The sequence below is a fragment of the Chrysemys picta genome, chromosome 7 (genome assembly GCF_011386835.1).
Source record: "Chrysemys picta bellii isolate R12L10 chromosome 7, ASM1138683v2, whole genome shotgun sequence".
Classification (NCBI taxonomy): Eukaryota; Metazoa; Chordata; order Testudines; family Emydidae; genus Chrysemys; species Chrysemys picta.
Window position 1 is genome coordinate 58851168 of NC_088797.1, and position 25437 is coordinate 58876604.

The following is a 25437-nucleotide window of genomic DNA, read 5'->3' on the forward strand; positions in this document are numbered from 1 at the left end:
TATAAGCCCTTGAAAAATCTCATTTCACACATTGTCAGTGGAGATTTAAGGTATATCTACACTAGGAAATTAGGTCGAATTTATAGAAGTCAATTTTTTAGGAAGCGATTTTATACAGTTGATTGTGTGTGTCCCCACTTAAGACAATTAAAACCATTAAGTTGGCGGAGTGCGTCCACAGTACCGTGGCTAGCATCGACTTTCGGAGTGGTGCACTGTGGATAGCTATCCCACAGTTCCCGCAGTCCCCACTGCCCATTGGAATTCTGGGTTGAGCTCCCAATGCCTGATGGGGCCAAAAATTTGTCGCGGGTGGTTTTGGGTAAATGTCGTCAGTCAACCCTCCCTCCCTCTGTGAAAACAATGGCAGCCAATCCTTTTGCGGCTTTTTTCCTGGGTGAACCGTGCAGACGCCATAGCACTGCAAGCGGGAGCCCGCTCAGCTCTCCGTCATCACTGCTGTTGCAGGCAAGTCTAAAGGGTAGTGACTCTGGGACATGTGCGGGCCTGTTTAGATTTTAGGCACATCATATTCCTCTCCTTTGTCGCTGGAGAAGAAGTCTTGCAGCCGTTCTCATCAGTAGGACTTGTAGCCATTGGAACAGCAATGGCGTTTTGCTCACTCCGCCACTTCCGCTGCAACTCTGCCATCCCAAGCTCTTGCAATCCAGCAGCAGATTGTGCAGTATGACTGAAAGCCATTGTCATATGTATGACTTTTAGCCGTCCTCGGAGCAGCAATGCAATGTTGTTTTGCTCGCTCCGCCACTTCCGCTGCAACTCTGCCATCCTGATGTCCAGCAACCTGGCTGCTCTCCCACCCAGCAGCACTGTGCGGTCGCACCTACCCCAGCCTACCCTGTGCTCCCATAGCTCATGAACCCTGGACAGTAGTAAGGAGCAGTTGAACTATAGTCTTAGCAAGTGCAGAATGGTGGTGCAATGTGCCTTTGGATGTTTACAAGCTCACTGCCACTGTTGATCAGACCTCAGCGCAACTAGCATTTGCATTGTTATTGCTGCTTGCTGTGTGCTACATAATATCTGTGAGAGTAACGGGGAGACGTTTATGGCGAGGTGGGAGGTTGATACAAATCGCCTGGTGTCCGATTTTGAGCGGACAGACACCAGGGCGATTAGAAGAGCACAGCAAGGTGCACTGTGCATCACAGAGACTTTGGCCTGGTCTACACTACGGGTTTAGGTCGACTTTAGCAGCGTTAAATCGAATTAAGCCTGGACACGTCCACACGACGAAGCCCTTTCTTTCAACTTAAAGGGTCCTTTAAACCGGTTTCTTTACACCACCTTCGACGAGGGGATTAGCGATAAAATCAGCCTTTGCGGGTCGGAATTGGGGTAGTGTGGACGGAATTCGATGTTATTGGCCTCCGGGAGCTATCCCACAGTGCTTCATTGTGACCGCTCTGGACAGCACTCTCAACTCAGATGCACTGACCAGGTAGACAGGAAAAGACCCGCGAACGTTTGAATTTCATTTCCTGTTTGCTCAGCGTGGAGAGCACAGGTAACCACACAGAGCTCATCAGCACAGGTAACCATGATGGAGTCCCAGGATCGCAAAAGAGCTCCAGCATGGACCGAACGGGAGGTACGGGATCTGCTCGCCATATGCGGAGATGAATCAGTGCTAGCTGAACTCCGTAGCAGTAAAAGAAATGGCAAAGTATTAGAAAAGGTCTCCAAGGCCATGAAGGACCGAGGCCATAACAGGGACACACAGCAGTGCCGCGTGAAAATTAAGGAGCTACGGCAAGCCTACCACAAAGCCAGAGAAGCAAACGGAAGGTCCGGGGCAGAGCCGCAAACTTGCCGCTTCTACGCGGAGCTGCATGCCATTCTAGGGGGTGCAGCCACCACTACCCCAACCGTGTGCTATGACTCCGTCAATGGAGAAACACACAGGGAAGAGGGTTCAGGGAACGAGGAAGATGAGGATGGAGGTAATGTAGGTAGCTCACAGCAGCAAGGAAGCGGAGAAACCGGTTTCCCCAACAGCCAGGATATGTTTGTCACCCTGGACCTGGAACCAGTAACCCCCGAACTCACCCAAGACCCTGAGGGCACACAGGCGACCTCTGGTGAGTGTACCTTTGTAAATATTACACATGGTTTAAAAGCAAGCGTGTTTAATGATTAATGATTAATTTGCCCTGGCAATCGCGGCCAGTACAACTACTGGAAACTTCTCTTAACATGTATGGGGATGGAGCGGAAATCCTCCAGGGACATCTCCAGAAAGCTCTCCTTCATGTACTCCCAAAGCCTTTGCAAAAGGTTTCTGGGGAGGGCTGCCTTATCCCGTCCGCCATGGTAGGACACTTTATCACGCCAGGCCAGTATCACGTAGTCTGGAATCATTGCATAACAAAGCATGGCAGCGTATGGTCCCGGTGTTTGCTGGCATGCAGACAACATCCATTCCTTATCTCTCTTTCTTATCCTCAGGAGAGTGATATCATTTACCTGGTTGAAATGGGGTGATATCATTCACCTGGTTGAAATGGGGTGATTTTATTAAGGGGACATTCAGAGGTGCCCGTTCCTGCTCTTCTGAACAGAAATGTTCCCCGCTGTTAACCACGTGGTGGGGGGAGGGGTGAAGTGATCATCCCAGAGAATCGGGTGTGTGTGTGTGGGGGTGGTTTACTTGGGTTTGTGCTGCATGTTAACCCGGAAACCGCAGCCCCTCCTTTTACATTGAAAACCCATTTTAAATAGCCAACCCAATTCATCCTTGATATGGGAAATTATCCCCCTACTTGTGTGAGGAATTAATAAAGAATGCATGAATGTGAAATAACAATGACTTTATTGCCTCTGCAAGCGGTGCTCGAAGTGGGGAGGCGAGGGTGGGGGTGGTTGGTTTACAGGGAAGTAGAGTGAACCGGGTGGGGGGGGCGGAGGGTTCATCAAGGAGAAACAAACAGAAGTTTCACACCGTAACCTGGCCAGTCACAAAACTCGTTTTCAAAGCTTCCCTGATGCGCACCGCGCCCTGCTGTGCTCCTCTAACCGCCCTGGTGTCTGGCTGCACGTAATCAGCGGCCAGGCGAGTTGCCTCAACCTCCCACCCGGCCATAAGTGTCTCCCCCTTACTCTCACAGATATTGTGGAGCGCACAGCAAGCAGCAATAACAATGGGGATATTCTTTTCGCTGAGGTCTGAGCGAGTCAGTAAGCTGCGCCAGCGCGCTTTTAAACGTCCAAATGCACATTCCACCACCATTCGGCACTTGCTCAGCCTATAGTTGAACAGGTCCTGACTCTTGTCCAGGCTGCCTGTGTACGGCTTCATGAGCCATGGCATTAAGGGGTAGGCTGGGTCCCCAAGGATCACGATAGGCATTTCAACATCCCCAATGGTTACTTTCTGGTCCGGGAAGAAAGTCCCTTCCTCCAGCTTTCGAAACAGAGCAGAGTTCCTGAAGACGCGAGCATCATGTACCTTCCCGGCCATCCCACGTTGATGTTGGTGAAACGTCCCTTGTGATCCACCAGGGCTTGCAGCAGCATTGAAAAGTACCTCTTGCGGTTTATGTACTCGGTGGCTTGGTGCTCCGGTGCCAAGATAGGGATATGGGTTCCGTCTATGGCCCCACCACAGTTTGGGAATCCCATTTCAGCAAAACCATCCACTATTGCCTGCACGTTGCCCAGGGGCACTACCCTTGATATCACCAGGTCTTTCATTGCCCTGGCAACTTGGATCACAGCAGCCCCCACAGTAGATTTGCCCACTCCAAATTGATTCCCGACTGACCGGTAGCTGTCTGGCGTTGCAAGCTTCCACAGGGCTATCGCCACTCGCTTCTCAACTGTGAGGGCTGCTCTCATCTTGGTATCCTGGCGTTTCAGGGCAGGGGAAAGCAAGTCATAAAGTTCCATGAAAGTGCCCTTACGCATGCGAAAGTTTCGCAGCCACTGGGAATCGTCCCACACCTGCAGCACGATGCGGTCCCACCAGTCTGTGCTTGTTTCCCGGGCCCAGAATCGGCATTCCACGCCATGAACCTGCCCCAGTGACACCATGATTTCCACATTGCTGGGGCCTGTGCCTTGTGAGAGGTCTATGGCCATGTCAATTTCCTCATCACTCTCTTCGCCGCGCTGCAATCGCCTCCTAGGCTGGTCCGGGTTTCGCCTTGGCATGTCCTGGCTCTGCATATACTCCAGGACAATGAGCGTGGTGTTCATAGTGGTCATAATTGCCGCGGTGATCTGAACGGGCTCCATGATCCCAGTGCTAGCTATGGCGCCTGGTCAGAAAAAAGGTGCGAAACTAGTATCTGACGGACCAGGAGAAGGAGGGAGGGCGGGAGGGCCAAGTGACGACATGGCGTACAGGTACAGGGAATTAAAATCAAGAAAGGTGGCTGTGCATCAGGGAGAAACACAAACAACTGTCACACAGAATGTTCCCCCCAAAGATTAAACTGAAAACCCTGGGTTTAGCAGGCCGTTGATTTCATGGAGGGAGGGGAAGCAAATGAATACAGAACAAATCTATTTTTTACATCTTAAGCTGGCAGCCGACGGTGCAGCATGACTGATAGCCTCTGCAGTACGATGACGACGGATACCAGTCGTAATATACCATCTTCTACCAAAAGGCAAGGGGCTGCTGCTGTGTAGCAATGCAGCCCCACGTCTGCCAGCCCCACGTCTGCCAGCACCCAGATCGCCCTCGGCCTCTTCTGGGTGCTTAGCAGACAATACTGGGCAATTGGCAGAAAATAGTATACTACGACTGATAGCCATCATCATCGAGACAGTAGCATGTCTGCCCAGGTGCCCATGATTGACAGCCACTGCAGTACGATGACGACGGATACCAGTCGTAATATACCATCTTCTACCAAAGGGCAAGGGGCTGGTGCAATGCAGCCCTTTGGCTGCCAGCCCCACGGCTATTAGTCATGCTACACTGTCTACCGCCAAAAGGCAGTTAGCAGCTGCTGCTGTGTAGCAATGCAGTCCCACGTCTGCCGGCACCCAGAGGACATATGGTGACGGTGAGCTCAGCTGAGCTGAGCGGGCTCCATGCTTGCCGTGGTATGTTGTCTGCACAGGTAACCCAGGTAAAAAGGCACGAATCTATTGTCTGCCGTTGCTGTGACGGAGGGGGAGGGGCCTGACGACATGTACCCAGAACCTCCTGTGACACTGTTTTGCATCATCCGGGCATTGGGATCTCAACCCAGAATTCCAATGGGTGGCGGAGACTGCGGGAACTGTGGGATAGCTGTGGGATAGCTACCCATAGTGCAATGCTCTGGAAGTCGACGCTAGCCTCGGTACTGTGGACACGGTCCGCCGACTAGAGCACTTAGACCATTTTATGTGGGGACACACACAATCGGCTGTATACAACCGATTTCTATAAAACCGGCTTCTATAAATTCGAACTAATTTCGTAGTGTAGACATACCCTTTGAAAACCAGTTTCTCCTTGATTTAAACCCGCCCCCTTTGTTGATTTTAATTCCCTGTAAGCCAACCACCCTCCCCCCTTCGAAATAAAGCAACTATTGTTTTGAAACCATGCATTCTTTCTTCATTAATTAAAAATAAATGAGATAATGGAAAAGGTAGTCGCGGGTAGTTTGGGGTACATGTCATCAGTCGCCCCCCTTTTCCCCCCCTCCCACCATGAAAGCAATGGCAGACAATCCTTTCGCGCCCTTTTTCCTGGATTGCCCATGCATACGCCATAGTTCTGCAAGCGGGAGTCCGCTCAGATCAACACTGCAGTTGTGAGCATTGTAAATAAACACCTCACATTTGCCCTTGGAGATTTTAGCATATATATTGGCATTGCGTCTTTTGGAACAGAGTTCTGATAGCAATGATTCATCTCCCCATACAGCGATCAGATGAGCTCACCACACTGGTCAAACAGGAAATGAAATTAAAAAGTTCCCGGGGCTTTTCCTGTGTACCTGATTAGTGCATCTGAGTTGAAAGTGCTGTCTTGAGCGGTCACAATGGTGCACTCTGGGATAGCTCCTGGAGGCCAATACTGTCAAATTGCATCCACACTACCCTGAATTCGACACGGTGATGTCGATTTCAGCACTAATCCCCTCGTCGGGGAGGAGTACAGAAATTGATTTTAAGAGCCCTTTAAGTCGAAAAAAAGGGCTTAATCGTATGGACGAGTGCAGGGTTAAATCGATCTAATGCTGCTAAATTCGACCTAAATTCATAGTGTAGACCAGGGCTTAGTGTTTAGCGGCTAAAGTCTCCAAAGATACTGTCATCACTGGACATACACCAGCACCACTCAGCTCCTAGTGCTGGTCCACAAATAAAGATGACAACCTACTACTGTTAATGGTTACTCCATTAGCTCAAGTGGCAGAGCTAAAGTTTCCAGCGGCATCAGCGTAACATATTATAAAAGTGGCATCCCAGCCTAGAGGCAGTAGGAGAGACAGATGTAGCCCTTGGGAGGTGCCAGAATGATGGTCACTGGTGATGATGAGGGAGGTGATGGTGATGAGAAAGATGATGGCTAGCATTTCAGGTTATTCTGCAAGGGATGGTGTGAGTATATGGATGTGCAGGTGTACATTCCGTAGTATCTCTATCTACTTTACTGAGTTGGGATGTTTGTGACAGGACTAAATGTATTAATAAACAATATTTGTAAATATAAAAGAGTTTCTATAGTGTGAGTGTTGCAACTGTGCACATCAGGGTTCCCAACTGTATAATAATTTTTATAATTCTGGGCCTGATCTTGGGGGCAAGAACCTGGCAACCCTCAAAGTGATAACTGGGAATTCTTAAGTAATCTATATAATGAATACATAATCTAAAGCTCAGGCAACAAAGTGAAACAATAATAAAAATAATCCTCCACCCCTCCTGGGACATACCTAGTCTAGTGAGGACAGGCAGTGGCATGGCTACAATGGCACAAGTGGTGCAGTTGCCAATGCCCAGAAGTTTATGGGGGTTCAACCAGATGGAGCAGTGCTCCAGCACGTCACCTGGAGCATGGCGTCGGACAGAGGAGCAGCCGGGCCAGCTCTGTGTGGCATTGCGACTGGGTATTCAGGTTTGGACTGGTTGCCCTTTGTCATGACAGAAGAGTAGTCAGCCGAAACCTGAGTGGTGATGCAACCCTGTGCGCCAAGTCACAACCCCACTCATCACTCCAGTTGGACTCAGGCCATGTGAGTGTGGGGTGGGAGATGGGCACCACTGGGCAGCCAGGATTGGGAGTAGCAGCCCTAACCTGGGATGGCAGTGGAGCGCTGAACTGCTGGGTCACCAGTGCGTGGCCAGGAAGGTCTCAGGGGCAGTAGGTGAAGGGCTGGAGGGCCAGTTGTTGAGGTGTTATAGGGGGAGTGGGAAGCATCAGTGATCTGCAGGGTGAGGAATTGAGGGCAAGTGGGGTGAGATGTGAGAGGTGTGGAGGGAAATAGTGGATTTTGGGGGTGATGAGGTGAGTTGTAGGCTGGGATGTTGTGGGGGAGGGAGGAAGGTTGGGGGCTATGGCCTGTGATTTGAAAAAGGGGCTACCTAATGTATTCTTGGACCAGGGACCTCTGGGGCCTTGTTACACCACTGAGCTTGGGAAGAAGGGGATAGGAATTCATGACCCTCTTGGCCTGTCCAGCTCTGGTCTCCTGGCTGTATTCTGGCCCTTCTGTTATGCGATGGCCTAGTCACTGCTTCTCACTCACCTGTAGTGAGATGTTACCACCCATTCATGTCAGGGAGCTAGTGGAGTAACAGAGAATGGAACCAATCTTTGCTACTGTTCTAAATGAAACTCCAGCTGCTTCCCCTTGTGTCATCTCAGTTGTGTTCTCCACATATAGAGAACATCAGCTCTATATGCTGATGTTACTGGAAATTTACCTTTTTTGTCGGGCAACCTTTCAAATACTGGCATACGTCCTCTGTCACTGAACTCGTCCCCTTGATCAATCAGCGCTTCCTTCACAACTTCATGTCCATACAGCACCACAACCCGCTCTGAGCCCAAATATATTGTGAAAATCGGGCCGTACTTTGCACTGAGCTGTCAAAGTTAACACACAAAACCAGCACGTTTTAACATAAATCCACTTAATTAAGAATAAGAATGTGATCAGATCAAATTACAAATTAATGAAAGAGCTCATATGCGGCTAAGATAATACTAGTCAGAGTTTACTATTCTGATTTGGGAATTGCCTGACATTTGCTTCAGTTTCTAATCTTGATGTTCTGTTAACACTGTGTTTTTCCTAGAGAGATAGAGTGAGTGTGAAAGAAGGATCATTCTATCTGTGTTATATAATTATCTCATCCTGCTAGCAGTTGGAATTAATGCAGGTCCTTTCATTTGTGAGCTCCAGCAATTTGCACTATTTAACTAAAGACAATTCAGTTCTACTCTGAAAAATGACTGTGTACAAATGACACTTCTAATGCCACAGAACTCCTGCCTCCATTTATTCATAGCAACATCTGCTGACTTTATAATGACAAGACAGTTTTTCCTTATTCCTGTCAGCCCTGCAGAGCCAGAGAGAGAGTGGAGTGAGATTCTGTTCCCCCTTTTACATTACAAATAGACTTACTGCCTAATTTCCAATCCATTACACCTGTGCAAATCAACCACAATGGGGTTACATATCTGTAACTCTTTACGGTAGGATTCAATGAGAATGAGGTTGAACAGATGTAACTGGGGGCAGAGTTTCTCCTGTTTAACTTTTATTATTTGCGATGGTGAGCAAGAAGGAAAGAAACCAACTTGGCAGTCAGATCCCAGGCTGTGGATTGCCATTCGCATGTGAGATGATGGTATTTGAGATGACAATTATAGTGAAACAATAGCATGGGCAGAACAAAGCCATTTTTTCATAGCTGACCTGCAGTTGACACCTTACCATCCCCTTGTGAAGCAGGCAAATATCATTACAGCAATTTTACAGATGGGGAAATTGAGCGCTTAGGTGACTTACTTGGATGCACCCATGGGCTACATCTGCACTTGGGGCTACGGGTTTGATTCCCAACTCGAGCAGACCTACTCATGCCAGCTCTCATTGGGCTAGCCCACTAAGAACAGTGGCATAGCCACAGTAGCAGAGAGCGTGGCATGGGCTAGCTGCCCCAAGTACATACCCCAGGGGTACAAGTAGGTTTATGCTTAGAGTGGCTAGCCCACGCTTCTGCAGCTATTACTATTTTTAGAACACTAGTTTGATGGCATAAGTCTGCCCATGTGCGCTGGGAATCAGACCCCAAGCTCCAAGTGTAGATGTAGCCAGAGTCTGTTGCAGAGGTAGGAATAAAAACCAGGTCTGACTGCCATTTCTCGACAGACCCCACTAGACCACTCCCCCCACAGTGTGATTGTCTATACAGCTTGCAGTGAAGCTGGGCAGGTATATTCTGGATTACCTGTGGCTAAGACACCTATAATAAAAGGCATACGTTAACATGAACAGTTTATATCTAGCATTCAAGATTGATTATTTTTGTGGAGGGGGGGAGAATTAAGACTGAACTATGAGGAGTTGAGTGACATGGGATTGTCACTGTGTAAACGCCAGACATTTCATAGAGTTCTGCTTGAGCTACGCTCTGCTTAACCTCCAACGACAACCAACAGGGCCGGCTCTAGGCACCAGCAAAGCAAGCAGTTGCTTGGGGCGGCAGATTTGCAAGGGGCACAAGAATCCAGCATGGGAGCTAAGAAGCAACAGGGGCCCCTGGGAGCTATAGTTCCTTGGTTAGCTCCCTGCCTATAGAGCCAGCCCTGGAGCAGGGAAAGAACTACATTTCCCAGCATTCCCTTGGCCACTAGCAACAGGAAGGGGTGTGGGAAAGGAGTATGGAACTGAAATCTGCAGCTTGCTGTGAATGGTAGGAACAGAGCCAGCTCTAGGTTTTTTGCCATCCCCCTCCCCTGCCCACACCCCCTGCTACCCCAGCTTTCGCCCCCACCTGCACTCCCCTGCTGCCCCAGCCCTGGGCTCTTCCCCCCCACACTCCCCTGCCGCCCCAGCTCTGGCCCCCACCTGCACCCTCCTGCTGCCCCAGCCCTGGGCTCTCCCCCAAAGAAGGAATTGGGGGGACTAAATGGACGGTGCACCTCTCTATCTGAAGCCTAGCAAGGGAGGTATGTGGATCCCACTAGAATTTAAAATGAAAAGTAAGGGAGGGGAGGCTCTAGACCTGGGCAGCTTTAGATACAGTAACAGGCACTTAGGAGGATTTCCACTTCTGAGCCATGGAAACAGAAATTGACTTTTCCTCTCCAGATATAGCTAATATTCAGAAAGGGAATCTAGCACCTGTGTTCCAGATTTGAACACCCTCAAAATTCACGAGTGCTCAAGCTCAATTCAGGCAGCTGTTACTTCATTTCCCCCAAATCAAATATACTGATCCACTGTAACTTGCTGTAGAAAAAGTTGAATAAATTGAGCAAGAAATGCTTCCCAGTGGTTATTAGGACTGGAGTTGCTATTTTCAACAGCCATTCCTTTTTTTTTTTTTAAGTTTTAGTTTTATTTGTTTAAAAGAAAGACCGTGATAGTGCATTCCCTATAGAAACAAAGAATGGAACAAAAGAATAATAAAGGCACCTCAACTTTTCCTCATTTATGTAGGACAGTCTTATAATGTGCATCCAGATATCCTCCAGTCACACAAGCTGAAAATTGTTCCACTTTACTGCAGTTCTGTAACCATATGGGAACCAATCCTGTCTGTGTTCTGTGCACATCCAGAATTCCTGCTGAATGACCCGCCCTGGGAGCGAGTTACCAGTGACCCAGGGCTGGGGCAGCAGGAGGGTGCGGCTGGGGTGGGGGGTAGCCAAAAAATTTTTTGCTTGGGGCAGCAAAAAACCTAGCGCCGGCCCTGACAACCAAACAATAGATGAGAAACAAATACTTTTACCTCACGCACTGATTGGGGCAACTTCTTCGTATTCAGCTGCAGTGCATTTCCGATGATGGGAAAAGCAACAGGGCCAGGCGGCAGCTTCCCACTTCCAGACATCTTTTTCCATGCTGAAAGGAAAAGAAGGCAAGAGATGCACACTGCCAGGAAAATAGTTGTTGCTCCCAGAGGCTCCATTACAGAGTAGCAATTATTCTGGGTTCTAGCAGGGAGTTTACTGGTATTTCAGAATCCACACTTTATATATTGTGCGGTGGAACAGAGCATGCAAGCTAATAGCTGCTCTCAGTTCCGCTTGGTAAACTAGATTAGTCATTGTTCAGCAAAAGAGACCTGATATCAAACTAGGAATGATCTCCTTTGAACCTTTATTTGTATATCATGTGTGTTTGCCCCTCCAGCCTTTGTTCCCCATGTATTTGTCCAGAGAGGGCAAACGTTAATCATAAAGTGAATCTTTCTAAAGCGGTCCAGACTTCCATGGACTTCTCCAGTTTTGATACATATTGCATGGAGGCATGCTGTTAGCTGAAATATTACATACTTATACTGACAAAAAACTTGGTTAACACATAGTTAAGGTTTTCCCAAAGTATATTGTTGTAGGCTATGTAATAAGTAGCATGTATATTTTAGATGTTAGAACATGTGAAAAGATACCAACTTGTCTGGCAAGTAAAGAGAACAGCCAGGTGAAAAGCTGAGCTAGCAACCTGATCTGGTGACCACCCACATCAGCAGTTTGGTCAGGAAAAAAACAGAGTTAGCAAACTAATCATAGTGTTAGGCAGAAAAGTGGTTAAACAATATGTAATGAATAGCTTTGCAACAATGTATGTTAGGCATGCACCTGAAAATGGGGGTGCACTTGCATTTAACCCTCTGCTCTGCCCTATTTCATGAACTGATCACTCACTGAAGCAGCAAATAAATGACATACTTTCTGCGGCCCAAGAGTCGGTCGGGAACATGTGTGGGCTGGATAGTGGGGAAAAGAACCAGTGAACAATTGTGCCCTTCTAGAACACTGAGTTCAGCAAAACTTAAACTTTTCAAAAACCAGGCACTGAAGAGTTAAGGTATTTTAAATGCAAACTTGTGAAAACCAGGCAATTTAGAGTTAAGGTATCACCCACACAATGGTAACTGCCTCCTTGGGGCTGGGAATCATCTGTAATCACTCCAGCTGCATTCACTGAGATGGGGCTAACTGTATGGAATGGTGGAAGAGTTAGTTGGCCAGAGCTGTGATTGTGATATGAAGTGAATGTAGGGGGGCGTGCAAGCCCCACATGGGTGTGATCAAAGCAAAGCAGTGCATGTGTACCTTGAGGGAGGCAGTATGCCTCATGTTAGCACTGCCTTGTGTAGATTGTGGCCATGTCTCCACTACAAAGTTTTGCCAATGTGAGTTACATTGGTGTACAGTTGCGGGAGTTAGTACGTTGATTATGCGTGTGCGTACTTGACTTCCTGTGTCAGCACTGTGCGTACTAGCCAAGAGTGCTTGTGCCAATGCATAGGGTGATGAGCTATAGGTAGGTCTCCCACTAAGCAACCAGCCACTGTTCAGCACACTGCTGTTTGGGTAGTTTTGGCAATGCATGGTGGGGCATAAACAAGAGATAAGGCTGCCATCCCTAGAAAAGTACCTCCAGGGAAGTGTCATCAAGATCTCTCATGAAGATTCAAGGGACATCCCTGTGTACGTAAAGAAACTGCTCCACGTGGCCCCCCTCCCACCTCCGCGTAGGGGAATGAAACACAGATAACTCTACTGCTATTTGTTGTTTGTCTGCCTCTTCTAGTATGAATCAATTAATGAAAATTTGATAGCTGTGTCCAGATAAGTTGGGAGAGTCATAACTCATGGAAAATTTATTTACACACTTACCCAAGGATCCTTCCCCTGCTTTGGGCTTGTCCGTGCTCGACTGCTGGGACTGGCTGGACTACGGAGGAGTCAAAAACAGATCCTGGCTCGCAGCACAGCTGGACTCCCCTCCCTGGTTGCCTGTCCCCATTCTCCTCCTCCTCCTACACCTCTCGGTTCAAGGCAGGGTCCTGTGACCTGGGATCCTCTGAGGTATCCACAGTGGTGTGAAGGGTCAGCCTGGTTCAGAGCTGTGCCTGCCCAGCCTCTTCTCCCCACAGGCCCAGTATCTCCTCACTACTCCAGGTGTGTAGCCAGCATGGTCAGCTGGGAAGTTGCACACAACACTGGAGAGCTGCTAGGGGTGCTCACTCAGTTGGACAATCAGGAAAACGCATTTAAAAAAAATCATGGATGTTTTAAGTGTGGGGAGAGGGTAGCTTCCAGTCTACATGACCACTGGGCAGTGGAGTTCACAATTGTGACAAAAGCGGCCAGCGTCGGGCATTGTGGGACAGTTGCTGGAGACTGTTAGGGTCAACTCGTGCTGAATTGACATATGTACATGAACCATGGCTCAATGCCAGTCGGGGAGGTGACATTACTATGTCAGCGTAACGGTGCACATACATCAGTGGGAGACAACTTGAAGAGGAGACCTATGCACAACTACGTCAATGCACAGCAGCTTTGGCACCTGGGAAAGAATTCCCTGTTGTAACTGAGAGCCCTCCTGTAGTAGTCTCGGCCGAGGTTCGGCCCTCAGCGAGGCTGTAGGGTATCCCACCGCCTTGCTCTGGTCCGCCATCAGTCCTGGTCCAGCGGTAGTGTGGGACAGCAAACACACGGTTAGGGGCTCAGGCCCTTAAGCAGGGGCTGAGCCAATAGGTCAGAAAAAGCCCCAGGCCCTCAATCAGGGTGGGGCAGCAACCATGCAGTCTGGAGCTCAGGTCCTCAAGCAGGGGCTGAGCCAGTAGTTCGGGAACCCAGGCCCTTAAGCAAGGGCTGAGTCAATGTTTGTAGCAGCCCAGGCCCTAGGTCAGAGCAAGGCAGCAATCAAATAGGCAATCAGGAACCCAGGCCCTTAAGCCGGGGCTGAGTCAATGTATGTAGCAGCCCAGGCCCTAGGTCAGGGCAGGGCAACAATCAAATAGGCAATCAGGAACCCAGGCCCTTAAGCAGGGGCTGAGCCAATAGTTCGGGAACCCAGGCCCTTAAGCAAGGGCTGAGTCAATGTTTGTAGCAGCCCAGGCCCTACGTCAGGGCGGGGCAACAATCAAATAGGCAATCAGGAACCCAGGCCCTTAAGCCGGGGCTGAGTCAATGTTTGTAGCAGCCCAGGCCTTAGGTCAGGGCAGGGCAGGGCAGCAATCAAATAGGCAATCAGGAACCCAGCCTCTCTAGGCCAGGGAAAAGGGGGAGTCTGCCACCCAAGGAGTGGGTGGCAGGGGGGACGCAGGCCCTCCCACTCCACTGCGTCCCAGCCCGGGGCCCTAGCAGCGGCGGAAACTCGCTGCTGTCAGTGGGGCTCCTGGCCGCAACGCACTGACATAGGCTCTGGCAGTGCTGCAGCCAGACTGGGGTCGGCTGCCCCCGGGCTACTTCCACTCTCCCCCTCGTACGGTACCTGGACCGTACTAGTGTCCTCGGTGCTCTCCACCAGCATTGGTTCCTCCGAGTAGGTAGCGAAGGGTAGCTTAGGCTCCTCCTCCGGATAGCAGGAAAGGGGCAGGCTCGGCTCCTCGGGGTAGCTGGAAAGGGGCAGGTTCGGCTCCTCCTCGGGATAGCAGGAAAGGGGCAGGCTCGGCCCCTCCTCGGGATAGCTGGAAAGGGGCAGGCTTGGCCAGTCCTCCTCAGGGTAACGGGCAAGGGGTAGGCTTGGCTGGCCTGTGTGACGTTATTGACATAAACTGGGACAGTATAGATCATTGTTGCAACCAAGGTCCTGTAGTGGCACCCAAATCTTGTATAAAGGGGGTCAAATGGGGTGTCTAGGACAAGGTTATGGTTTACTGGTTATGATTATGCTGTCTATATGTGTGTATCAGTTTTGTAGTTGAAGTTATGAATATTGGCTCTATACTGTCTGTATGGCAAACTTATGGTATGCTCTGGGTGACATCCCAGACAAGCTGAGATTAGCTCTGCCTAGCCTGCTTGATGGCCCATTAAGGACCATCAGCTATACAATGGACTCATTGAGAGAAGGCAGATAAGCCTTGTAACTCAGCAAAGTATGCAGGGACTGGCCCATGTGACTCCAGACTCCATTTTGCTGTAATTTTCCACAGTAAGAACAAAGAGGTGTTCTTACACCTGGGAAAGACTCTATAAGGCTGATGCCTCATCTCCATCTTGTCTTCAATCCTGCTTCATACCTCTGGAGGAACTTTGCTACAAGCTGAAGCTTTGAACAAAGGACTGAGGACCCATCCCAGCGGGGGATGTATTCCAGAGACTTGATTTGAACCTGCAGTTTATTCCATCGCTGCTGCAAGCCTGAACCAAGAACTTTGCCATTACTGTATGTAATTGATTCCATTTAACCAATCCTAACTCTCATCTCTATCTTTTTCCTTTTACGAATAAACCTTTAGATTTTAGATTCTAAAGGATTGGCAGCAGCGTGATTTGTGGGTAATACCTGATTTGTATATTGACCTGTGTAGGAATGTGTTCCTCCCTAATCACAAGCCTTGAAGAACGGCAAACTGTTCCCCTGGCAGTGACGCAGGAGTGACCTTGTTCTAGCGCCTATGTTTGGGAAACTTATTTGGCTGATTTGATTGTACCCTCGCAGCTGGTGTTCACGCGCTCAAGAGATGGGTTCGTTATCTTATGTGCATGTATACTGCCTAGCCTTTTTACGCGCATGAAATGTAACCACTAAGAAGTGTTGTAAACAAAGCAAGGAGAGAAATAAAAACCCCAGGAAAAGTTTTCCTGGGAGGCTTTTTGCAAGAGGCTTGTAAAGCTCTCTGGCTACCAACAAACCTGGCGTTCTGTTTCCTGCGTCGTCACCACAGACCTGGGTCTGGGGCTTGGTCCTTTGGAATCAGGAGAACCTTTTTTCTTTTACTGGGGTATTGGTTTTCATAACCATTTGTCCCCATAACGAGTGGCACTGGTGGGAGTATTGGGAAACTGGAGTGTCTAAGGAGATTGCTTGTGAGACTTGCGGTTAGCCAGTGGGGTGAGACCGAAGGCCTCCTAGTCTGGCTGGTTTGGTTTGCCTTAGAAGTGGAAAAAACCCCAGCCTTGGGCTGGAACTGCCCTATTTGAGCAATTTGTCCTGAGTTGGCACTCTCAGTTGGGTTCCGCCAGAACCGCATTGTCACAGCCTGGTGAGTCAGCAGGCCGGTCGCGGCCTGCGGCTGTCTCCCAAGCGGGAGCCCGGCCACAGACGTCTGCTCTCTCCGCCAGCTTATTCTCCACTGAGCTCGGCAGGTGGGCTTTTATACTTCCGGGTCGGCGCCGTGACCTCTGAGGGGCAGGCGCCAGACCCGGTGACTCCGCTCACGTTGGTATTAGGGGAGGTTCGGCCCTAAGTGGGGCTGTGCGGTATCCCACTGCCTTGCTACACCTCCACTTCTAGTGTCCCATCACTGGCCATTGAAGATATTTGCTGCTAGCAGTCGCAAATCAGCTACATGCCATTGTAGCAGTCCCATCGTACCGTCCCCTCCATAAATGTATCAAGCTCGGTCTTGAAGCCAGTTAGATTTTTTGCCCCCGCTGCTCCCCTTGGAAGGCTGTTTCAGAATTTTACTGCTCTGATGGTTAGAAACCTTTGTTTAATTTCAAGCCTAAACTTGTTGCTGGCCAGTTTATACCTATTTGTTCTTGTGTCCACAGTGGTACTTAACTTAAATACCTCCTCTCCCTGGTATTTATACCTCTGATGTATTTATTGACAGCAGTTATATCTCCCCTCAGCCTTCTTTTGGTTAGGCTAAACAAGCCAAGCTCTTTGAGTCTCCTCTCATAAGGTAGGTTTTCCATTCCTCTGATTGTCCTTGTAGCCATTCTCTGCACCTGTTCTAGTTTGTATTCATCTTTCTTAAACATGGCAATCCAGAAGTACACACAGTATTCCAGATGAGGTCTCACCAGTGCCTTGTATAATGATACTAACACTTCCCTGTCTCTACTGGCAGTACCTTGCCTGATGCGTCCTAGGACTGCATTAGCCTTTTTCACAGCCACATCACATTGATGGCTCATAGTCATCCTGTGATCAACCAATACAGCCAGGTCTTTGTCCTCTGTCACTTCCAACTGATAAGTACCAACTTATAACAAAAATTCTTGTTGTTAGTCCCTAAGTGCATGACCTAGCATTTTGCACTATTAAATTTCATCCCGTTTCTATTACTTCAGTTTTCAAAGTCATCCAAATCTTCTTGTATGATATTCCAGTTGTGGAAGTAGAGCAAGAACTGACAGGGATTTGAAGGGGATTTCAATGCAAACAGAACAGGAGTACTTGTGGCACCTTAGAGACTAATAAATTTATTAGAGCATAAGCTTTCGTGGGCTACTGCCCACTTCTTTGGATGCATATAGAGTGGAACATATATTGAGGAGATATATATACACACATACAGAGAGCATGAACATGTGGGAGTTGTCTTACCAACTCTGAGAGGCCAATTAAGTAAGAGAAAAATTCTTTTTTTTTTGATAATCAAGCTAGCCCAGTACAGACAGTTTGATAAGAAGCCATTCCCAGTCCTTATTCAGTCTCTACGCAAAAGAATTAATGGACACAAATCTGACATCAGGAATCATAATACTCAAAAACCAGTGGGAGAACACTTTAACCTGTCTGGCCATTCAATAACAGACCTGCGGGTGGCTATCTTACAACAGAAAAACTTCAAAAACAGACTCCAACGAGAGACTGCTGAGCTGGAATTGATATGCAAACTAGATACAATCAACTCAGGATTGAATAAGGACTGGGAATGGCTGAGCCATTACAAACATTGAATCTATCTCCCCTTGTAAGTATTCTCACACTTCTTATCAAACTGTCTGTACTGGGCTAGCTTGATTATCACTTCAAAAAAACCCCTCTATATGCATCCGAAGAAGTGGGCAGTAGCCCACGAAAGCTTATGCTCTAATAAATTTGTTAGTCTCTACAGTGCCACAAATACTCCTGTTCTTTTTGCGGATACAGACTAACACGGCTGCTACTCTGAAACCTGTCAATGCAAACAGTCTCTTCTGTGAGCAAGAGTCAGGCTAGCTGTTACCCTAATAACGCGAGACTTGTAGACGTGAGGATTGTGTGAGGCAAGTGGGAAAGAACTGTGTGAGAAGTTGGGGTGTCGGAGGAGGACTGTCCGTGGGGCTGTCTGTCCCTGTTGGGCTTATGCCATCCGAACTTATTGACTGTGCAGCAAGATCAGATGCAGAGCGGTACTGGGGAACTGTTTTGCCACCCCCAATAAGGTTAGTTTGAAGTGGTACTGAGGACTTAGTTTGCCACCCTAAATAAGGTAGTTGTATGCGGTACTGGGGACTATAGTTTGGCCGCCCCCTATAAGGTTAATACATAAGGGAAATGCATTAGGTTAATGCACCGGTGCAGAGGGGTTGTGGTAATGCCCTCAGGTTAAAATTAAAAAAAAGATAAAAAGAGGAGAAAACCGATGCATCATGGTATTTAGAAACAGGGGCCCTAGTGAATGTGTGTGTACACCAGTGTGAATGAGAGTCGCCGGAAGACGCCTAGAGTATTCTGTGAAGCTGTTGGCTCGTGACCAGAAAAATTCTAAAGCAAGCCCGGTGACTCTCCACCTAGAGGATCGGTAAAAGATCTGACCCACGGTGGGCTGCCTCTGCCTGGCATTGTCCAGCGAGGGAGCTACCTGGGTCTAGGAGTGTGTGAACCCATCTTCCCTCCCCTTTCATCTCCATGTGAGTCACTGACTGATCTGACCATCTCATTGGAGGCAATGAGAGTAAGCGGCGTCGTCTCTCTGAGGGCTGAAGGGAGATGTAGGAGGGTCATGGCCATCCTCGTTAACCTCTCCTGTGTGAGTGCCCTGTAGGGTGAGACCCTTAGTTTCTGAGCCGCTAGCGGACAGGGTGTTCTCCCTGTGTGTGATTGGAAAATGGGTGGAGGACAGTCTAAGCATTCCCTCTCACCCCCTAAGGGTACCCCAGCATGTTACATGTACGTACATTATGGTCCTAAAACCTGCAGATATTTAGAAAATTGGAATCTTTACATGTGTGAAAATCCATCTAAACAATGCCCACTAGAAGGTACCTTCAATCTAGATAAGATCATACATCTCAGAGGAGCTTTTAATCACCAAAAAGCCTCTGACACACAGTGGGAGCAATTTGTCTATTGAGGAAAGGAATGGGTAATTTTGAAATTCAGCTTGACCCAGAGATAAAGAGAAAGTTGCTTTGCGTTCAAAGTCAAGAATCAATGCAGACCATTCTAAGTACAAAGAAAAACTGCTTTTGGCCCCAGCTGGCTGTGAAAAAATATAGACAGAGGCAAACCAAAGGCAATACAAGTTACAGGACTCAGATTACATTTGCAAAGCTTAACTGTCCAGTGAGATCCAACAGTCTGCCTTTGCGACCCTGGAGCCGGCGTGGTTTGGGGACTCTGAAGAAGCCACAGGCAGCCAGCTTGGACTGGAATCTCTGAAAAAGATGCCCAGTAGACCCCAGGGTGTAAAAGAACAGCGCTCCCAAGAGCGGAAGCATGTTGGAAATTCTGGACAAGCTGTATACAGGATAATCTCCTGTCCACCTCTTCCCATTCTCTGAATGTTATACACAGACGTGGCCAGTCTGGACGTACGTGTGTGAGTATGAAAGTGGCTTAGGGCTTGGGGAATTAATGTTTTTCTTCCTCTGAGTGATGTGGGAATGTTCCCAACACTCTCTGTTGTTGTTTTATTATTTTATTAATGAAGCTTTAAAATTCAGTCATATGGTGTGTTTTCTTTATCTTCCCCCCACGATCCTGCGCTGTCAGCCTGATCACCTGACATGAGGGATAGATTGGTAACAGAAATCTGTCACAGTTTGGTGGGCAATTGACAAAACAGGAGAGCCCTGCAGAACGCACACCATCTATTTGTTTTGCCCTTGTTATTTTATGTTTGCTTTGCTTGGTATTGTTGGTATTATATGTTAAGAACTGCATGATTAAAAGTGTGTTCTCTCTCAGCTGCAGTAGGTCTGGGAACCAGACAGGGGTTTCGCAGTCCTCTCTCCACCCCAGTTGATGGGGAAGGGTGGCAGGTGGATCTAGCCCCAGTCGTAGCAGGACTGGGAATAGAGGAGTTGGGGAATAAGGGAAGAGATGTATACCTGACAGCTAGAGAGAAAATTGAACAGTTAAATGCCAATTGGCTGTGTGTTCTGTCCAGGTGGAAAGCCTCATGGGGGAGGACTCGGGTAGCCTTGTGAGTAAGAATGTTTAAGGGAAGAGACCAGGAAGGTTGGGGGCTAGTTGAGAAGCCCACCCTTCTAGCTAAATTGGTAGTGGAACAAAGCCGGTGCCCATGGAAGGGACGGTTCAGCGAGGAAAGCAGGATTGGGCCCAAGCGGACAAGCAACAGATAGAGAGACTGGAAAACAGGTTGGAAAGTTTGAGGGCATAGTGGAAGGAAGGAGTAAGTAAGTATAAGCATGGGGATTTCAAATCCCCAGGACAATACTTGAAATGGTGATTTAAGTTGATAAAAAGTGGCCGTTGGAAGACAAGCAAGTGATTTAAGGAAAGAATGAGAAGTTATCTCTGTATTGGCTGGAGGGAACAGCAGTTGAACTTTGTAAAAATGCTAAAGGGGAAAGTTCTTGCTGTCTTTGAAATGTTTGTAAATAAATCCATGCAAAGAAATTATTTGATTGCAATCATTTGGCTATGAACAATTTAGTCGAATTAGCTAAAGAAATGTATACAGTGCTATTTAATTAAAATCCTATTATGCTCTAAGGGGCTATAATAAGTAGTGTTTTCTTTCAGATCACTGTGTGTTTGAAAGTAGGAGTTAGAAGTAAAAGGCAATCAAAATTCTGGTAAAGTTAATTGTGTCCCTTTTTAAGTAAGAATCTTTAAGCTGTGGATAGCTTTGGATCCAGAAGCAAGCCAAAAAGCATCTGTATTAATGCAAATTATCTAACTGATAAGATAGAAGCACTGAAACCTGGGCTGCCTATGAAACAAATACAAGAAAATATGGGGTAATTCCTCTGTTTTGCCTGAAATCAACAAGGGTATTTGTATATTTTAAGCAATGACTGACTGCCCAGAAGGGGTAGACCTCTGTTTTTTTGACTTTCAGATAATCAGAGAAATCTGATGCCAGCTGAAAAGCAATCAACATACCATGCATTTACTGGCATAATAGGAATTATGTTCTGTGTTCTATGTCCTGTCTTGTGGTGTTTGTCTCATGGCCAGAATTGTTGTGTTTAATATTTTCTAATATAAACTTTGTAAAAATGCTAAAGGGGAAAGTTCTTGCTGTCTTTGAAATGTTTGTAAATAAATCCATGCAAAGAAATTATTTGATTGCAATCATTTGGCTATGAACAATTTAGTCGAATTAGCTAAAGAAATGTATACAGTGCTATTTAATTAAAATCCTATTATGCTCTAAGGGGCTATAATAAGTAGTGTTTTCTTTCAGATCACTGTGTGTTTGAAAGTAGGAGTTAGAAGTAAAAGGCAATCAAAATTCTGGTAAAGTTAATTGTGTCCCTTTTTAAGTAAGAATCTTTAAGCTGTGGATAGCTTTGGATCCAGAAGCAAGCCAAAAAGCATCTGTATTAATGCAAATTATCTAACTGATAAGATAGAAGCACTGAAACCTGGGCTGCCTATGAAACAAATACAAGAAAATATGGGGTAATTCCTCTGTTTTGCCTGAAATCAACAAGGGTATTTGTATATTTTAAGCAATGACTGACTGCCCAGAAGGGGTAGACCTCTGTTTTTTTGACTTTCAGATAATCAGAGAAATCTGATGCCAGCTGAAAAGCAATCAACATACCATGCATTTACTGGCATAATAGGAATTATGTTCTGTGTTCTATGTCCTGTCTTGTGGTGTTTGTCTCATGGCCAGAATTGTTGTGTTTAATATTTTCATAGGATAGTCTAGTTTAAAATCAAACAGAAGGGTTAAATTAAAATGCAGATACTTGTTTTATTCAACCTGAAATACGAAGTGTTTGGATAAATCAGGAAAATGTGATATACTAAAGTCTAACACATTTGCTTAAGTAAGAAAAAGAAACTTCATTGGCCAGATCTTTTAATTGAAAAAATTGTTGTTAAACTTTGCACACCAACAGTCTTTGGAAACAAGGACATGAAAGGTTAACCCACTCCCCATATTGCACATGGGATCCTTCTGGCTACCTCAGATTTCTAGCCAGATGGCTGGGGAGGGAGCGAAGCTATTGGACACCAGAGGTTGTACTGAGGGACTCCTCAAAAATGGGTGTGCTCGTCCTGGCTTGTTGCTCCAAAGCTCTGTAATAAAGTTATTTTACTGGAAGCGTGTATGTGGCATACATTGAATAATAAGACTAAAGTACTGTATAATGGCAATATGTATGTGTTCATTGCGGGGAAAAAGGTGTGTGAGTGGAGAGTTAGAAACAGAGGCCTTAGTGAACATGTGTGTACACCAGTGTGAATGAGAGTCACCGGAAGGTTAAAGAAGCCAAGAAGGGGAGAAGGAAAAAGAACACAACAGTCCAGAAGATAAGACGCTGGCCCCGTTCAAGGACACTACTCATGGCTGGGACTTGGCTCGAGCCAACAAAAGGGGGTGGGGCGCTTGAATGTGCCCAAGCAGCTGTAGAATCTGCAAACTCTGCCAGGCATTAATGAAACGTGTCAGGTTTCTTTTCTCACAGGTAAAGGAAGCATTATCTAAAGACCCTAGCAGCCCTGCCATTTATTGAAACCAGGAGACTGAGTCTACGTAAGGTCCATCAATGAAAGACTGCTCTGGCTCCACACTGGAAAGGCCCTTACCATGTCCTGCTACCTACCAACACCACTGTAAAGTGTCAAGGACTGACTGTCGGGACCCATGCTTCTCACTGCAAGAAAGCTCCTCCACCTCAAGATAATTCCACTCGATCAGCCTGTCTCTTCTTTGGGTATTTCTTTTCCTCCTTCTGGACAGCAGGAGAAAAGGACAAGGTGATGTGCTGGTAACCTCTCCCTTGTCCACTGATAGAGCTAACCTGCATTCAGTATTTGCTACAGAAACCAAAGCATTACAGGGTGATGTGCTAGTAACCTCTCCCCTGTATGATGCTGAGCCACGATTGCTTCAGGAAAGCAGAAGGAAATACTTGTTCTGCTGAAATTGCTAAAGTCCAGGAATTCCAGGCTACAAAAGATATTAAGAACTGACCCTGGTGAAGAAACAAAGAATTATACACTGGCAGGAAAAAAACTTGTGGGACCCATGCTTGGGAATGTGGTATTGATTCGATTTTTGGGTTTATTCTACAGGCTGTGCCCTGTATTTTTGGATGAGTACCATCAGCATACACTGCCCTCCCTAATTGGCTTCCAGATGATGAATATCAAAAGCGCCTTGCTACCACAAAAAATTACCCCCAACAGCCCCTCGACCCTTGCCACCACCACTGTAATTTACCCAGATACAGACAATACCGTAAATTCTAAGTAAATTAATTGGCCAAGGCCTTCACATCTTAGTGATTTATTGAAATTTTGTTCAGAAAGATTATTCTTTAAAGTTCAGAATAGGTCATATAACCGAACAATTGAGTGGAAAACAAATGGATCGGTGGAGATAGAGTTATAGGATATCACTACAAATGAACCCCAAGAATCTGTAATTGAAATTGATGGGTTCTATAGCGAAGTAGATATGATGGCTATTCCTGGAATTTGCAACGTGTTAAATGAAAGAGGCCCTTATTGTTATTTGGTCACCCAATTAGTGAATAATCAAACGAATACCCAAAGAGTTTGTTCTGCCACTGGAAATTTTACCTGTATAGAAATTATTCTAGTAATGAATAATATAACCCGTACCTTATTGCAACCCTCCCACTTCCCTCGTGTCTTCCCGGATGAGCCCCCAAATTGTCGGAGAAAAACAGAGTTCTCACTCTCTGGTTGGGTGCAGCAAAATCAGATACTTTATTATTTCTAGCAATTGTGTGGAGGGAGAGGCTACAACTGAATCTGGCTCCTTGAATCTGCAAGCTATGGTTGGAAATATTTCAACACTCAGTACTACATACAGTACAGTTCTAGCTACAATATTACAAGAACAGTCTCTGTTGCACTATTTTGTCACTGTCGGTTCTGCTGAGCCAGAAACACAAAAGCACTAAATATTTATTTTAAAAGGTTTGATTCAAATTTGGTTCTAAAAGTGGCAGATGTTTCAGGTGGTTTATCTCTTTCCTAAACTATTTCTTCCATCTTTAACATAATCTAGTAATTTATGCAGGCATATAGAGACAGATGTTCCAGTGTGGTTCTGGACTGCCAGGGGAATCCGGTCCTAAAACCGGTGTAACCAGACCTGGGAGGACCACTCCATTAAAAACGGGGCTACTTAGAACTCCAATAGGGGCTGCAGTACCATTTTTTCTCCCTGATATCTGCACAGCAGCAAAAACAGGGTATGGCTGGGACTTCCCTGTGTCACTGCAGCCACTAACTACAGAATCTGCCCTTGGGGATGGCTGTCGCTTGGCACAGGACTATTCTGGCATTGAAGCAACATTAGATTCTGCTTTAAGCTACCTTTATAGATGTGCACATGACTAGCACTCTGGGCACACCCCAGGGATCTAGCCTATGTGGCGTATAATTGTAGCATTAGTTAGTTTGATATCCATTGTAAGAGCTTATGAGTTGTGGAAATGCAAAAGAACATTTCCACTGGAAATAACAGCCTGTAGCTTCAAGAACTTGAAGGGAGATGCAAACTGCCTGCAGAGAGATTTCACAATAAGAATTAAATTATCATATGTTATTAGTGTTCTGCATATGCATATACAGTATTTATTTCTCTCTCCTTTATTATGCCATAGAATAAAGAAGGTCATTATGTCAGAAATATAATGGATATATCTTCCTGTATTTATTACAGTGATGCCTTCAAATGTAATTGCCCACGTAAATGTATATACAATTACTATTCAGGTGCATAGTGTTCATAGAGTTGGGTTCAATGTGAATAGAATCGATGATTCCTTTTCTGCAACTAAAGCAGTATTTCAATCTGGAGCTAGAGTACAGTAACACAATCTGGAACAAAATCAAGTACTATTACATAATGAACAAACATTTCATTTATAAATATGTCACCTTGACAAGTCAGGGAAAAATGGAACTTAAACTAGGTCATCAAAATCTTCGTTTGGGTTCATCCAGATGCATAAAATAAAAGACATAAACAATGTACAGTCCAGCACTTGAACTGTAAAACAATGTTATGAGAAATGCTTTAGTACTGTATTGAATGAGAGGTTTGTGCACTGCAGGACACAAATAAAAGTAGTGAGGGTTTATTAAACTATAAGTGAGCTTCCTGCCTGATTGCCTAACAATTAGACATTCATATTTT

The 25437-nt window shown here is 46.5% G+C and overlaps 1 protein-coding gene and 1 long non-coding RNA gene across 2 annotated transcripts in view; one reads left to right on the forward strand and one right to left on the reverse strand.

Annotated features, from left to right (window-relative positions):
* The window catches only part of LOC101941747 (cytochrome P450 2H2-like), a 24579-nt gene extending 13286 nt beyond the window's left edge, over positions 1 to 11293 (reverse strand). Inside the window, exons 1-2 of the mRNA XM_065551586.1 lie at positions 10939 to 11293; positions 7897 to 8059 (exon numbers count right to left, since the gene is read on the reverse strand). Of these exons, the coding sequence (XP_065407658.1) occupies positions 7897 to 8059; positions 10939 to 11118 (343 nt within the window). The 5' untranslated portion in view covers positions 11119 to 11293. The remainder of the gene's footprint in view (positions 1 to 7896; positions 8060 to 10938) is intronic.
* Positions 9849 to 25392, forward strand: LOC135972689 (uncharacterized). The gene is made up of 2 exons (XR_010589170.1): positions 9849 to 9897; positions 22727 to 25392. It is a non-coding gene; the product is annotated as an uncharacterized LOC135972689 (long non-coding RNA).
* Positions 25393 to 25437: the final 45 nt, after the last annotated feature.